Source organism: Pristiophorus japonicus, chromosome 1, assembly GCF_044704955.1.
Source record: "Pristiophorus japonicus isolate sPriJap1 chromosome 1, sPriJap1.hap1, whole genome shotgun sequence".
Taxonomy (NCBI): Eukaryota; Metazoa; Chordata; class Chondrichthyes; family Pristiophoridae; genus Pristiophorus; species Pristiophorus japonicus.
In genome coordinates, this window is record NC_091977.1 from 9,092,240 (window position 1) to 9,107,033 (window position 14,794).

General features: G+C 44.3%; 1 protein-coding gene across 6 annotated transcripts in view; it reads left to right on the forward strand.

Annotated features, from left to right (window-relative positions):
- rictora (RPTOR independent companion of MTOR, complex 2 a) overlaps positions 1-14,794 on the forward strand; it is a 231,604-nt gene that overhangs the window by 63,377 nt on the left and 153,433 nt on the right. For all 6 annotated transcript variants that reach the window (XM_070877306.1, XM_070877299.1, XM_070877318.1 and 3 more), the window contains one exon: positions 2,356-2,453. In XM_070877306.1, the coding sequence (XP_070733407.1) occupies positions 2,356-2,453 (98 nt within the window). The remainder of the gene's footprint in view (positions 1-2,355; positions 2,454-14,794) is intronic.

The window sequence follows — 14,794 nt, forward strand, 5'->3', positions numbered from 1 at the left end:
AGTCTTCGCCCTCTATTATTTGTCTTGGTGAAGTGTTGCTGTGCCAGGGTGGGAAAAACCACGTTACCTATCGAGACCATGGCTAGAGTTATGGTAGCAACAACTACTGAAGGCTCTTGTGTGGAAATGGAAATAGAGAGAGTGTACAAGATCAGAATGGTATTTTTGTGCCCTTTGCAATATATAACAAAATGGAATCCTGCCAGAAATTTCTGCATAAAGCAGTCGGCATGAATAAACAGCTAAACCTGGCTTGAAATGGCTGATAGCCACCAGACAGCTAGGAGGCAAGTCCTGCTGAGACAAGTACCCCCCCCACCCCCCGCCCCTCCATGGTGCTCTGCTATTGTCTATACGACACCAGTTCCACGCCACCCCACCCTTTTCGAAGTACTCAAACCACCAGCCATTATCTCTTGTAGAAATCTCATCCATTTGATGAAAAAAGATAACTGACTAGGAAACTGGACAATCCTGACACAATGCAAGACAGGTAATAGCTCATTACCACACTCTCACCAACTAATGGCCAGCTAGCCAACTAATAACCCTGACACAAGGAAATATCTGGAAACCACGTCAGGACAAGGATGTAGTAATTAACTCTTTATCTGTATTCACTGACTGCGAGACAGAGCCAATACACAGGGAGAGGCCATAACTTGGGTTTTACTGTATAAATATCTCGTGAAACTGTACCTTTTCGGAGGTGTTCACTTAGCCATTGACTGAGTGTGACCTTTCCCTTGCTAGCAAGTAAATTAAAGAAACTTCTGCCGGAGCTGAAGGTGTCTGAGTCGTTTATCGGAGGTCGAGATTTCGACAGTTCCCTAGCCACGTACTTTCTTTGGCACTATCTGATGCTGAACCAGTGTTCGCAATCTTGGCGTCCTATTTGACGCTGAGATGAGCTTCCGACCCCATATCTGCTCCATCACCTAGACTGCCTACTTTTAGCTCCGTAACATTGCTCGTCTCCACCTCTGCATCAGCTCATCTGCTGAAACCCTCATCCATGCCTTTATTACCTCTAGACTCCGCAATTCCAATGCTCTCCTGGTTGGCCTCCCACCTTACACCTTGCGTAAATTTGAGCTCATCCATGGCCTTGCCCTTCACTATTCTATAAGCTCACCGAGCCCTACAATCTCTGAGATATCTGCGCTCCTCCAATTGTGGCCTTTTGAGCATCCCCGATTTTAATTGCTCCACCATTGGTGGCCGTACCTTCAGCTGTCTATGCCAATAGCTTTGGAATTCCTGACCCTTCCTCTCACTTCCTTTTAGGAGGCTCCTTAAAACCTACCTCTTTAACCAAGCTTTGGTCACCTGTCCTAATGTCTCCTTATGTGGTTCGGTGTCAAATTTTGTTAACGCTCCTGTGAAGCGCCTTGGTATGTTTTACTATGTTAAAAGCGCTATATAAATGCAAGTTGTTGTGATTTAGTAATAGTGTGGTAACACCTCGAGCTGATTAGTTGGGCTGCAGCACTGAGGAACCAGATTGTTTAGAAACTCTGGCTACAGTGTTTGTTCATAAGGTCAGACATCCTTGAAGTGCAAAATTGTTAAATCTACCATTTAGTATCCTTTTTACAGTCTGTTGCCTTATCTTCCATCAGTGGAGAGTATATTTGCACGCCTTGTATTTTTCTCCTAACACTATGCACTGTTTACTGTCTGGGAGAACAAACAGGCAGCCCTTTTTCACTATCTACCGGAGCTGTACTCTAACTGACCGGGTTATGTGTTTGAACTTTCTCTGGCACCTGATAGATGCACATTATTTAGCTGCTTGTTCCCACATCCCAGCTCTTCGTGCACTTGGTTATTTGAATATGAGTTCATATTTTGTATCTTTAATGCGGTCGTGTCATGGTTTTGTTAATGGACTAGTAATCCAGAGAATGAGTGTTCAATTCCCACAAATTTAAAAGAAAAACTGAATAAAAAGTGAGCATGAAGCTGTCGTACTATAAAAATCCAACTGGTCCACTAATCTTTAGGAAAGGAAACCTGCTGTGCTTACCCAGTCTGGCCCATACGTGACTCCAGTCCCACACCGGCAAGGTTGACTGTCCTGTAAAATGGCCTAGCAAGCCACTCCGCTGTTTCAAACCACTATGAGAAATAGCATCAACAAAGATTCCAATATTCTGTTCCTGGCACAGATCAGCGAATCAGGTCAGCGTGCCTGACTCATGGCATTCTTGATATTCTGGCCGGCATCGGGAGTCTCACAATGTGTTGGATTAAATGTAATGTATATGTAGTACAGAGCATTGCATCAAACCGTCCTGTCATTTGATTCCCTAGTGCAGACACTTACTGATATTCCTTTGTATTTTGTTCTAGACCCTTCAGACAACCTTCGCGAGATTCTCCAGAATGTGGCTAAGCCCCAGGGAGTCTCTAACATGCGAAAGCTGGGTCACCTGAATAACTTTATCAAGGTAAGTGACAGACAATTGGAGACAGGCACATAGTTCAGGAGAAACGTAGAATGGTTAATTCATGGAGCTTGAAATAAAGCCAACAGTACATTTTAAAAAAAAACTCTGTACCGCACAGGTGGAAAAGATGGTGCAGGCAGTTAAAAATCCCACGGTTACTGCTGCTTGACATACCTGGAAACTTCACCGTCTCTGTCAGTCAGTGATCAAGTATTAGATCCCGGGCAGGTGACATTCTCGCTCATTTATTAATGAATATTAGAGGTGCAGTGTACTGCAGACAGTGGGTTCAGACCACGACCTGTATAGAGCCATGTGGGCTTAGCCGAATAGCTTGATGCTGCCAAAATCTATATTGCTGCCTGGCCAGTGACAACAAAAATCTCCATGTACACAGAGCTAGTCTTGCTGCATGCTGGCTGCTGGTTAAAGTTTAATATTAGGGAATGTCTGCTCTTGGCTAACATTAAAAATACCCAATTACATTTAAAAAGTACAATGCAGCTGTCATGTGACCACAGGGGTGTTGTCTGGTACTGTCTGCAGTCAATATTTTGATTTTAAACTAAGATTTTTTTAATCAGAAATCATTTAATATTGATCAAGAAGTGGTCGCATCATGAGTTTATTCGGTAACCCAGTGGAGTTTAGCCAGTGTTGCCCTTGTTGAGGACAGATAATTTGTGAAGCTGAGGCTGATGGCTGCTGGCAGCACAGAGAGGCTGATAGAAATTGGACTGGATATTTACGGACAACTCACAAAACTCATCTAATTAGTGTGAAAGGTATAGAGGGTGCAGAATTCTTAAAATGCATTCAGGAGAACTTTTTTTAGCCAGTATGTAGCCAATGTAACCCACTTTAAAAAAGGAGGGAGAGAGAAAATAGGGAATTATAGACTGGTCAGCCTGACATCGGTAGTGGGTAAAATGATGGAATCAATTATTAAGGATGTCATAGCGCATTTGGAAAAAGATGACATGATAGGTCCAAGTCAGCATGGATTTGTGAAGGGGAAATCATGCTTGACAAATCTTCTGAAATTTTTTGAGGATGTTTCCAGTAGAGTGGACAAGGGAGAACCAGTTGATGTGGTGTATTTGGACTTTCAGAAGGCTTTCGACAAGGTCCCACACAAGAGATTAATGTGCAAAGTTAAAGCACATGGGATTGGGGTAGTGTGCTGATGTGCATTGAGAACTGGTTGGCAGACAGGAAGCAAAGAGTAGGAGTAAATGGTTACTTTTCAGAATGGCAGGCAGTGACTAGTGGGGTACCGCAAGGTTCTGTGCTGGGGCCCCAGCTGTTTACATTGTACATTAATGATTTAGACGAGGGGATTAAATGTAGTATCTCCAAATTTGCAGATGACACAAAGTTGGGTGGCAGTGTGAGCTGCGAGGAGGATGCTATGAGGTTGCAGAGTGACTTGAATACGTTAGGTGAGTGGGCAACTGCATGGCAGATGAAGTATAATGTGGATAAATGTGAGGTTATCCACTTTGGTGGTAAAAACAGAGAGACAGACTATTATCTGAATGGTGACAGATTAGGAAAAGGGGAGGTGCAACGAGACCTGGTTGGCATGCAAGTACAGCAGGCGGTTAAGAAAGCAAATGGCATGTTGGCCTTCATAGTGAGGGGATTTGAGTACAGGGGCAGGGAGGTGTTACTACAGTTGTACGGGGCCTTTGTGACGCCACACCTGGAGTATTGTGTACAGTTTTGGTCTCCTAACTTGAGGAAGGACATTCTTGCTATTGAGGGAGTGCAGCGAAGGTTCACCAAACTGATTCCAGGGATGGCGGGACTGACATATCAAGCAAGACTGGATCAACTGGGCTTGTATTCACTGGAGTTCAGATGAAAGGGGATCTCATAGAAACGTTTAAAATTCTGACGGGTTTAGACAGGTTAGATGCAGGAAGAATGTTCCCAATGTTGGGGAAGTCCAGAACTAGGGGTCACAGTCTAAGGATAAGGGGTAAGCCATTTAGGACCGAGATGAGGAGAAACTTCTTCACCCAGAGAGTGGTGAACCTGTGAATTCTCTACCACAGAAAGTTGTAGAGGCCAATTCACTAAATATATTTAAAAAGGAGTTAGATGTAGTCCTTATTACTAGGGGGATCTAGTGGTATGGCGAGAAAGCAGGAATGGGGTACTGAAGTTGCATGTTGAGCCATGAACTCATTGAATGGCGGTGCAGGCTCGAAGGGCTGAATGGCCTACTCCTGCATCTATTTTCTATGTTTCTATGTGAGACCAACAAGGGAGGGGACGGCTCTGGACTTAGTTTTAGGGAATGAAGCTGGGCAGGTGGAAAGGGTAACAGTGGGAGGAGAGCATTTTGGTGCTCGTGATCATAATTCAGTTAGATTTAGGATAGTTATGGAAAATGACAAAGATAGACCAGAAGTAAAAGTTCTCAATTGGGGAAAAGCCTACTTTGCTAAGCTGAGATGTGATTTAGCCAAAGTTGTCTGAAAACAGCTACTTCAGTAAATCAGTGTCAGAGCAGTGGGAGGCATTCAAGGAGGAGATTCTGAGGGTTCAGAGCAAGTATGTTCCCTTAAAGAAAAAGGGTGAGACTAACAAATCTAGAGCCCCTGGATGTCAAGGGACATACAGGGTAGGATAAAGAAAAAAATGGAGGTTTATGACAGATACGCAGGACTCAATACTACAGAAAGCCTAGAGGGTATAGGAAGTGCATGGGTGAAATTAAAAAGGAAGTTAGGAAAACGAAGCAAGAGCATGAAAACATTTCGGTAAGTTAAAATCAAGGAAAACCCAAAGATGTTTTATAAATACATGGAGCGAGAGGATAACTAAAGAAAGAGCAGTGCCTATTAGAGACCATAAAGGTAATCTGTGTGTGGAGGCAGAAGACGTGGATATGGATTATAATAAATATTTTGCGTCTCTTCACAAAAAGAGAGGGGAGATGCAGACAATGCAATCGGAGGAGGAGTGTGAAATATTAGATAAAATAAACGTAGTGAGAGAGGAAGTATTAAGGGGTATAGCATCCTTGAAAGTGGATAAATCCCTAGGCCCAGATGAAATGTATCCCAGGCTGTTAAGAGAAGCAAAAGAGGAAATAGCAGAGGCTCAAACCATCATTTTCCAATCCTCTCTGGCTACAGGTGTGGGGCCGGAGGACTGGAGAACTGCTAATTTTGTACCTTTGTTTAAAAAGGGAGAAAGGGATAGACCGAGTAATTACAGGCCAGTCAGCCTAATCTCGGTGGTGGAAAAATTATTGGAGAAAATTCTGAGGTGCAGGATAAATCTTCATTTAGAAAGACACGGATTAATCAAGGATAGTCAGCATGGATTTGTTAAAGGAAGGTTGTCTGACTAACTTGATTGAATTTTTCGAGGAGGTAACAAGGAAGGTCGATGAGGGCAGTGCGTATGATGTAGTGTATATGGATTTTAGCAAGGCTTTTGATAAGGTCCCACATGGCAGACTGATCACGAAAGTAAAAGCCCATGGGATCCAAGGCAAAGTAGCAAGTTGGATCCAAAATTGGCTGAGGCAGGAAGCAAAGGGTAATGGTTGATGGATGTTTTTGTGACTGGAAGGCTGGGTCCCTTGCTTTTTGTGGTATAGATCAATGATTTAGACTTTGCAGATGATACAAAAATTGGCTGTGTGTTTGATAATGAAGAAGAAAGCTGTAGACTGCAGGAAGATATCAATCAACTGGTCATGTGGGCAGAACAGTGGCAAATAGAATTCAATTTGGAGAAATGCGAGGTAATGCATTTTGGGAGGGCTAACAAGGCAAGGGAATACACATTAAATGGTAAGACACTGGTGTAGAGGAACAAAGGGACCTTGGAGTGCATGTCCACAGATCCCTGAAGGTAGCAGACCAGGTGGTTAAGAAGACATACTGAATATTTGCCGAGTCATAGAATACAAAAGCAGGGAGGTTATACTTGAACTGTATAAAACACTAGTTAGGCCACAGCTAGAGTACTGCATGCAGTTCTGGTCACTACATTACAGGAAAGATGTAATTGCACTGGAGAGGGTACAGAGGAGATTTGCGAGGATGTTGCCAGGACTGGAGAATGTTAGCTGTTAGGAAAGATCTGAGGCTGGTGTTGTTTTCTTTGGACAAAGGAGGCTGAGGGGAGACCTTACTGAGGTGTATAAAATTATGAGGGGCCTAGATGGAGTGGATTGGACAGATCTATTTCCCTTAGCAGAGGGGTCAACAACCAGGGGGCATATATTTGAAGTAATTGGTAGGAGGTTCAGAGGGGATTTGAGGGGAAATTGTTTCACCCAGATTGTGGTGGGGTTCTGGAACTCAATGCCTGAAAGGGTGGTAGAGGCAGAAACCCTCCCCACATTTAAAAAGTACTTGGATATGCACTTGAAGTGCCGTAACCTACATTGCAACAGGCCAAGAGCTGGAAAGTGGGATTAGGCTGGATAGCACTTTGTAGGCCGGCGGGGACACTATGGGCCAAAATGGCCTCCTTCTGTGCTGTAAATTTCTATGATTATCACATTGCTGTTTGTGGGATCTTGCTGTGCGCAAATTGGCTGCCGCGTTTCCCACATTACAACAGTGACTACTCTTCCAAATTACTTAGTTGGCTGTAAAGCGCTTTGGGACACATTAGAGCAAAATCCTAAAGGGGCAAAGGGTGTTAAAAAGACAAGCCTGAAGGCTCTGTGCCTCAATGCGAGGAGTATTCGGAATAAGGTGGACGAATTAACTGCACAGATAGCAGTTAACGGATATACTGCAAATGGCATCACGGAGACATGGCTTCAGGGTGACCAAGGCTGGGAACTCAACATCCAGGGATATTCAACATTTAGGAAGGATAGACAGAAAGGAAAAGGAGGTTGGGTGGCGTTGCTGGTTAAAGAGGAAATTAATGCAATAGTAAGGCCACGGCCAGATCAGCCATGATCTTTTTGAATGGCGGAGCAGGCTAGATGGCCTACTCCTGTTCCTAATTCTTAATGTCCTTCATAAGAACATAACTTGGTTGATGTGGAATCTGTATGGTGGAGCTATGGAATACCAAAGGGCAGAAAACGCTAGTGGGAGTTGTGTACAGACCACCAAACAGTAGTAATGAGGATGGGGACAGCATCAAACAAGAAATTAGGGATGCGTGCAATAAAGGTACAGCAGTTATCATGGGCGACTTCAATCTACATATTGACTGGGCTAACCAAACTGGTAGCAATGCGATGGACGAGGATTTCCTGGACTGTATTGGGGATGGTTTTCTAGACCAATATTTCGAGGAACCAACTAGAGGGCTGACCATCCTAGACTGGGTAATGTGTAATGAGAAAGGACTAATTAACAATCTTGTTGTGCGAGGCCCCTTGGGAAAGAGTGACCATAATATGGTAGAATTCTTTATTAAGATGGAGAGTGACACAGTTAATTCAGAGTCTAGTCCTGAACTTGGGGAAAAGTAACTTCGATGGTATGAGACATGAATTGGCTAGAATAGACTGGCGAGTGATACTTAAAGGGGTTGACGGTGGATAGGCAATGGCAAACATTTAAAGATCACATGGATGAACTTCAACAATTGTACATCCCTGTCTGGAGTAAAAATAAAACGGGGATTTTGGCTAAGATCATGCATAACTAACCTGACCAGCCACCATGACCTCCGGGTGGTTTCTCCCTGGTCAGGAAGGTATATGCTTGCTTTTTTGGAAACAGGAGGTGGGTGGGGAGGGTTGACCCATCCACCTCCACGGAGGTGTGTGGGGGACCTGACCCATCCACCTCCATGGCACGAACCTGGTATTGCAGTACTTCCAGGAACGGTGCAGTGGCTCTAGGCCTTTTGGCTAAGAGCATTGGCGCAGAGTGATCCTTGGCATGTGCAAGGTGACCTCTGGCGTTTGTGATTTGACAAAGAATTGGAACGATTGGCTACGAATTTAAAAAAAAAATAAATAAAATAAAACGGGGAAGGTGGCTCAACCGTGGCTAACAAGGGAAATTAAAGATAGTGTTAAATCCAAGGAAGAGGCATATAATTTGGCTCAAAAAAGCAGCAAACCTGAGGACTGGGAGAATTTTGTAATACAGCAGAGGAGGACAAAGGATTTAATTAGGAGGGGGAAAATAGAGTATGAGAGGAAACTTGCTGGGAACATAAAAACTGACTGCAAAATCTTCTATAGATATGAAGAGAAAAAGATTAGTGAAAACAAACGTAGGTCCCTTGCAGTCAGATTCAGGTGAATTTATAATGGGGAACAAAGAAATGGCGGACCAGTTAAACAAATACTTTGGTTCTGTTTTCATGAAGGAAGACACAAATAACCTTCCGGAAATACTAGGGGACCGAGGGTTTTGTGAGAAGGAGGAACTGAAGGATATCCTTATAAAGCGGGAAATTGTGTTAGGGAAATTGATGGGATTGAAGCCCGATAAATCCCCGGGGCCTGATAGTCTGCATCCCAGAGTACTTAAGGAAGTGGCCCTAGAAATAGTGGATGCATTGGTGATCATTTTCCAACAGTCTATCGACTTTGGATCAGTTCCTATGGACTGGAGGGTAGCTGATGTAACACCACTGTTTAAAAAAGGAGGGAGCGAGAAAACGAGTAATGTTGGAATCAATTATTAAGGATGAAATAGCAGCGCATTTGGAAAGCAGTGACAGGGTCGGTCCAAGTCAGCATGGATTTATGAAAGGGAAATCATGCTTGACAAATCTCCTGGATGTAACGAGTAGAATGGGCAAGGGGAGAACCACTGGATGTGGTGTATTTGGACTTTCAAAAGGCTTTTGACAAGGTCCCACACAAGAGATTGGTGTTCAAAATCAAAGCACATGGTATTGGGGGTAATGTACTGACGTGGATAGAGAACTCGTTGGTAGACAGGAAGCAAAGAGTCGGGATAAACATGTCCTTTTCAGAATGGCAAGCAGTGACTAGTGGGGTGCCGCAGGACTCCGTGCTGGGACCCCAGCTCTTTACAATATACATTAATGATTTAGATGAAGGAATTGAGTGTAATATCTCCAAGTTTGCAGATGACACCAAACTGGGTGGCGTTGTGAGCTGTTAGGTGGATGCTAAGAGGCTGCAGGGTGATTTGGACAGGTTACATGAGTGGGTAAATACATGGCAGATGCAGTATAATGTGGATAAATATGAGGTTATTCTCTTTGGGGGCAAAAACACGAAGGCAGAATATTATCTGAATGGTGGCAGATTAGGAAAGGGGGAGGTGCAATGAGACCTGGGTGTCATTATTCATCAGTCATTGAAAGTTGGCATGCAGGGACAGCAGGCGGTGAAGAAGGCAAATGGTATGTTGGCCTTCATAGCTAGGGGATTTGAGTATAGGAGCAGGGAGGTCTTACTGCAGTTGTACAGGGCCTTGGTGAGGCCTCACCTGGAATATTGTGTTCAGTTTTGGTCTCCTAATCTGAGGAAGGACGTTCTTGCTATTGAGGGAGTACAGCGAAGGTTCACCAAACTGATTCCCGGGATGGCGGGACTGACATATGAGGGGAGACTGGATCAACTGGGCCTTTATACACTGGAGTTTAGAAGGATGAGTGGGAATCTCATTGAAACTTATAAGATTCTGACGGTACTGGACAGGTTAGATGCGGGAAGAATGTTCCCGATGATGGGGAAGTCCAGAACCAGGGAACACAGTCTTAGGATAAGGGGTAGGCCATTTAGGATTGAGATGAGGAGAAACTTCTTCACTCAGAGAGTTGTTAACCTGTGCAATTCCCGACCGCAGAGAGTAGTTGATGCCAGTTCGTTGGATATATTCAAGAGGGAGTTAGATACGGCCCTTAAGGCTAAAGGGATCAAGGGGTTTGGAGAGAAAGCAGGAAAGGGGTACTGAGGGAATGATCAGCCATGATCTTGTTGAATGGTGATGCAGGCTCGAGGGGCAGAATGGCCTACTTCTGCACCTATTTTCTATGTTTCTGTGGACATCCTGAGGTTGTGAAAGTCATTATATATATGCGCAAGTCTTTCTTTCCTAGCTAGCTAGCGAGCTGGCAGAGAATGCCAAAATCTCCCAATAAAAATAGAGTGAAATGGGGCTATTAGATCTGTACAAGATTATCAGCAGAGCAGTGCCATGAGCATTCAGCAGTTTACAGGGGAAGCATATTCCCCTAAACTGAGCTTAACATTATTACATAGAATATACAGCTCAGAAGCAGGCCATTTGGCCCAACTAGCCTGTGCTGGTGTTTATACTCCTCAAAGGTCTTCTCCCATTCATAGAAACATAGAAAATAGGTGCAGGAGTAGGCCATTCAGCCCTTCTAGCCTGCACCATCATTCAATGAGTTCATGGCTGAACATGCAACTTCAGTACCCCATTCCTGCTTTCTCGCCATACCCCTTGATCCCCCGAGTAGTAAGGACTTCATCTAACTCCCTTTTGAATATATTTAGTGAATTGGCCTCAACTACTTTCTGTGGTAGAGAATTCCACAGGTTCACCACTCTCTGGGTGAAGAGGTTTCTCCTCATCTCGGTCCTAAATGGCTTACCCCTTATCCTGAGACTGTGACCCCTGGTTCTGGACTTCCCCAACATTGGTAACATTCTTCCTGCATCTAATCTGTCTAAACCCGTCAGAATTTTAAACGTTTCTATGAGGTCCCCTCTCATTCTTCTGAACTCCAGTGAATACAAGCCCAGTTGATCCAGTCTTTCTTGATAGGTCAGTCCCACCATCCCAGGAATCAGTCTGGTGAATCTTCGCTGCACTCCCTCAATAGCAAGAATGTCCTTCCTCAAGTTAGGAGACCAAAACTGTACACAATACTCCAGGTGTGGCCTCACCAAGGCCCTGTACAACTGTAGCAACACCTCCCTGCCCCTGTACTCAAATCCCCTCACTATGAAGGCCAACATGCTATTTGCTTTCTTAACCGCCTGCTGTACCTGCATGCCAACCTTCAATGACTGATGTACCATGACACCCAGGTCTCGTTGCACCTCCCCTTTTCCTAATCTGTCACCATTCAGATAATAGTCTGTCTCTCTGTTTTTACCACCAAAGTGGATAACCTCACATTTATCCACATTATACTTCATCTGCCATGCATTTGCCCGCTCACCTAACCTATCCAAGTCACTCTGCAGCCTCATAGCATCCTCCTCGCAGTTCACACTGCCACCAACTTAGTGTCATCCGCAAATTTGGAGATACTACATTTAATCCCCTCGTCTAAATCATTAATGTACAATGTAAACAGCTGGGGCCCCAGCACAGAACCTTGCGGTACCCCACTAGTCACTGCCTGCCATTCTGAAAAGTACCCATTTACTCCTACTCTTTGCTTCCTGTTTGACAACCAGTTCTCAATCCACGTCAGCACACTACCCCCAATCCCATGTGCTTTAACTTTGCACATTAATCTCTTGTGTGGGACCTTGTCGAAAGCCTTCTGAAAGTCCAAATATACCACATCAACTGGTTCTCCTTTGTCCACTTTACTGGAAACATCCTCAAAAAATTCCAGAAGATTTGTCAAGCATGATTTCCCTTTCACAAATCCATGCTGACTTGGACCTATCATGTCACCATTTTCCAAATGCGCTGCTATGACATCCTTAATAATTGATTCCATCATTTTACCCACTACTGAGGTCAGACTGACCGGTCTATAATTCCCTGTTTTCTCTCTCCCTCCTTTTTTAAAAAGTGGGGTTACATTGGCTACCCTCCACTCCATAGGAACTGATCCAGAGTCAATGGAATGTTGAAAAATGACTGTCAATGCATCCGCTATTTCCAAGGCCACCTCCTTAAGTACTCTGGGATGCAGTCCATCAGGCCCTGAGGATTTATCGGCCTTCAATCCCATCAATTTCCCCAACACAATTTCCCGACTAATAAAGATTTACTTCAGTTCCTCCTCCTTACTAGACCCTCTGACCCTTTTTATATCCGGAAGGTTGTTTGTGTCCTCCTTAGTGAATACCGAACCAAAGTACTTGTTCAGTTGGTCTGCCATTTCTTTGTTCCCCGTTATGACTTCCCCTGATTCTGACTACGTTTGTCTTTACTAACCTTTTTCTCTTTACATACCTATAGAAACTTTTGCAATCCACCTTAATGTTCCCTGCAAGCTTCTTCTCGAACTCCATTTTCCCTGCCCTAATCAAACCCTTTGTCCTCCTCTGCTGAGTTCTAAATTTCTCCCAGTCCCCGGGTTCGCTGCTATTTCTGACCAATTTGTATGCCACTTCCTTGGCTTTAATACTATCCCTGATTTCCCTTGATGGCCACGGTTGAGCCACCTTCCCTTTTTTATTTTTATGCCAGACAGGAATGTACAATTGTTGTAGTTCATCCATGCGGTCTCTAAATGTCTGCCATTGCCCATCCACAGTCAACCCCTTAAGTATCATTCGCCAATCTATCCTAGCCAATTCACGCCTCATACCTTCAAAGTTACCCTTCTTTAAGTTCTGGACCATGGTCTCTGAATTAACTGTTTCATTCTCCATCCTAATGCAGAATTCCACCATATTATGGTTACTCTTCCCCAAGGGGCCTCGCACAATGAGATTGCTAATTAATCCTCTCTCATTACACAACACCCAGTCTAAGATGACCTCCCCGCTAGTTGGTTCCTCGACATATTGGTCGAGAAAACCATCCCTTATGCACTCCAGGAAATCCTCCTCCACCATATTGCTTCCAGTTTGGCTAGCCCAATCTATGTGCATATTAAAGTCACCCATTATTCCTGTTGCACCTTTATTGCATGCACCCCTAATTTCCTGTTTGATGCCCTCCCCAACATCACTACTACTGTTTGGAGGTCTGTACACAACTCCCACTAACAATTTTTGTCCTTTGGTGTTCTGCAGCTCTACCCATATAGACTCCACATCATCTACCTCTTCTCATCCTTTCAGCACATCTTTCTATCGAGAGAATTACCTTTGCAATTACTGATGTCCTTGTGTGGCCTCTCCAGGTTTCAGACTTCAGAATTGGCGGTTAGGAACAATCTTAAAGCAGGGTGGTTAGATGGTGCGTTGAGCAAAAAGACACTGGGATTGCGGGTGTTCGCACCAAACGCTGAGTCAATTTTGTGAAAGCTCCGGCTGTGCCGCAGTTGTTCCCTGTTCAGTCAGCAGATGTATAAAAATGACCAGGAACTGACCAACTGAAACGTTGTTTGGGATGGGGAGGATTGTTCATTTTCTCCAGATGTTGCTGAAATCTTGAAGCAAACTATGTTGCTTTATTGAAACAAGCGGGGTGTAATACTCTTGTGTATGACCGCTTAGGGGCAGCTATTTCTCTACTCCCTGTTTCTCATGGACCATATCCCTGCCAGATGCTTGCACTTACATTTTCATTAAAAATTAGTGAACAAAGGAAAGGCTAGCCCTTAGTTTGCTGTTGATCCTGTTAGAAGACCAGTGCCCTGTTTGGGATGGCGCAGATAAAGTGATGGTCAGTATGAACTAGCTTGAAACTAGTGACACAAGTGCTAATTTACACAGTTTCTAAATATTCATACAGTTACCTGATGACCCCCCGACCCGTCCCTCGCCCCCCTCCTGCCCCCGACCCATCCCTCGACCCCTCCTGCTCCCCGACCCGCCCCATAGAAAGAAGCATGTGTGATACAAGGGCGTTACTTGTCCTTCAGGGGGTTAAAATATGTTGGGCAATGAGTTAATGAGACTTTACTCTGCTGATCGTGGACAAATTCCCCACGCCCCTTTCCTTTATGATCGGTCCTGTGTCAAGTTGGTACATCTGCACACAGGCCATCACCAAACCCACTCCTGGCTGCTGCTGGAAGCTGAAGAAATGCAGCTTGATGCTGGCAACTTCTGCCCATGCTGCCTTCAAAGTTCTTCTGCAGCCTCTGTTCATACTCGAGGGTAAAAGTGATAGTTTCCTGTCGCTTCATTCCCCCTCGGCAGAAGACAAATAATCCAGGCACAGAATTCCCAAGCCTATGATATAGAATTGAAGTACCAAGTTATGCTGCAGTTTGATCTTTATCTCTACTCACTCTTGGACCAAAGATTTATAATTTGGTAAGAATTGTAAAAGGTCCATTATGTGTGTGACGTTTGATCCTGGGTTGTTTGCAACAGTGCCTGGGAGATTAATCCTTGGGACGATTATTGGCAGGTCAAACATTCAAGTAGGAATCTTTCTCATAGCAATCAGGTAGCCGTGAAAATAAGCCCGTGTGAAAGTAACCCTCTTACATTGTTGGCAACTGATCAATCCAAAAATTGACAACGCTCCCGAAACGGAGTTTGAGCTGGTTACAAGGAATTACTGAAGAGTTACTCTAGA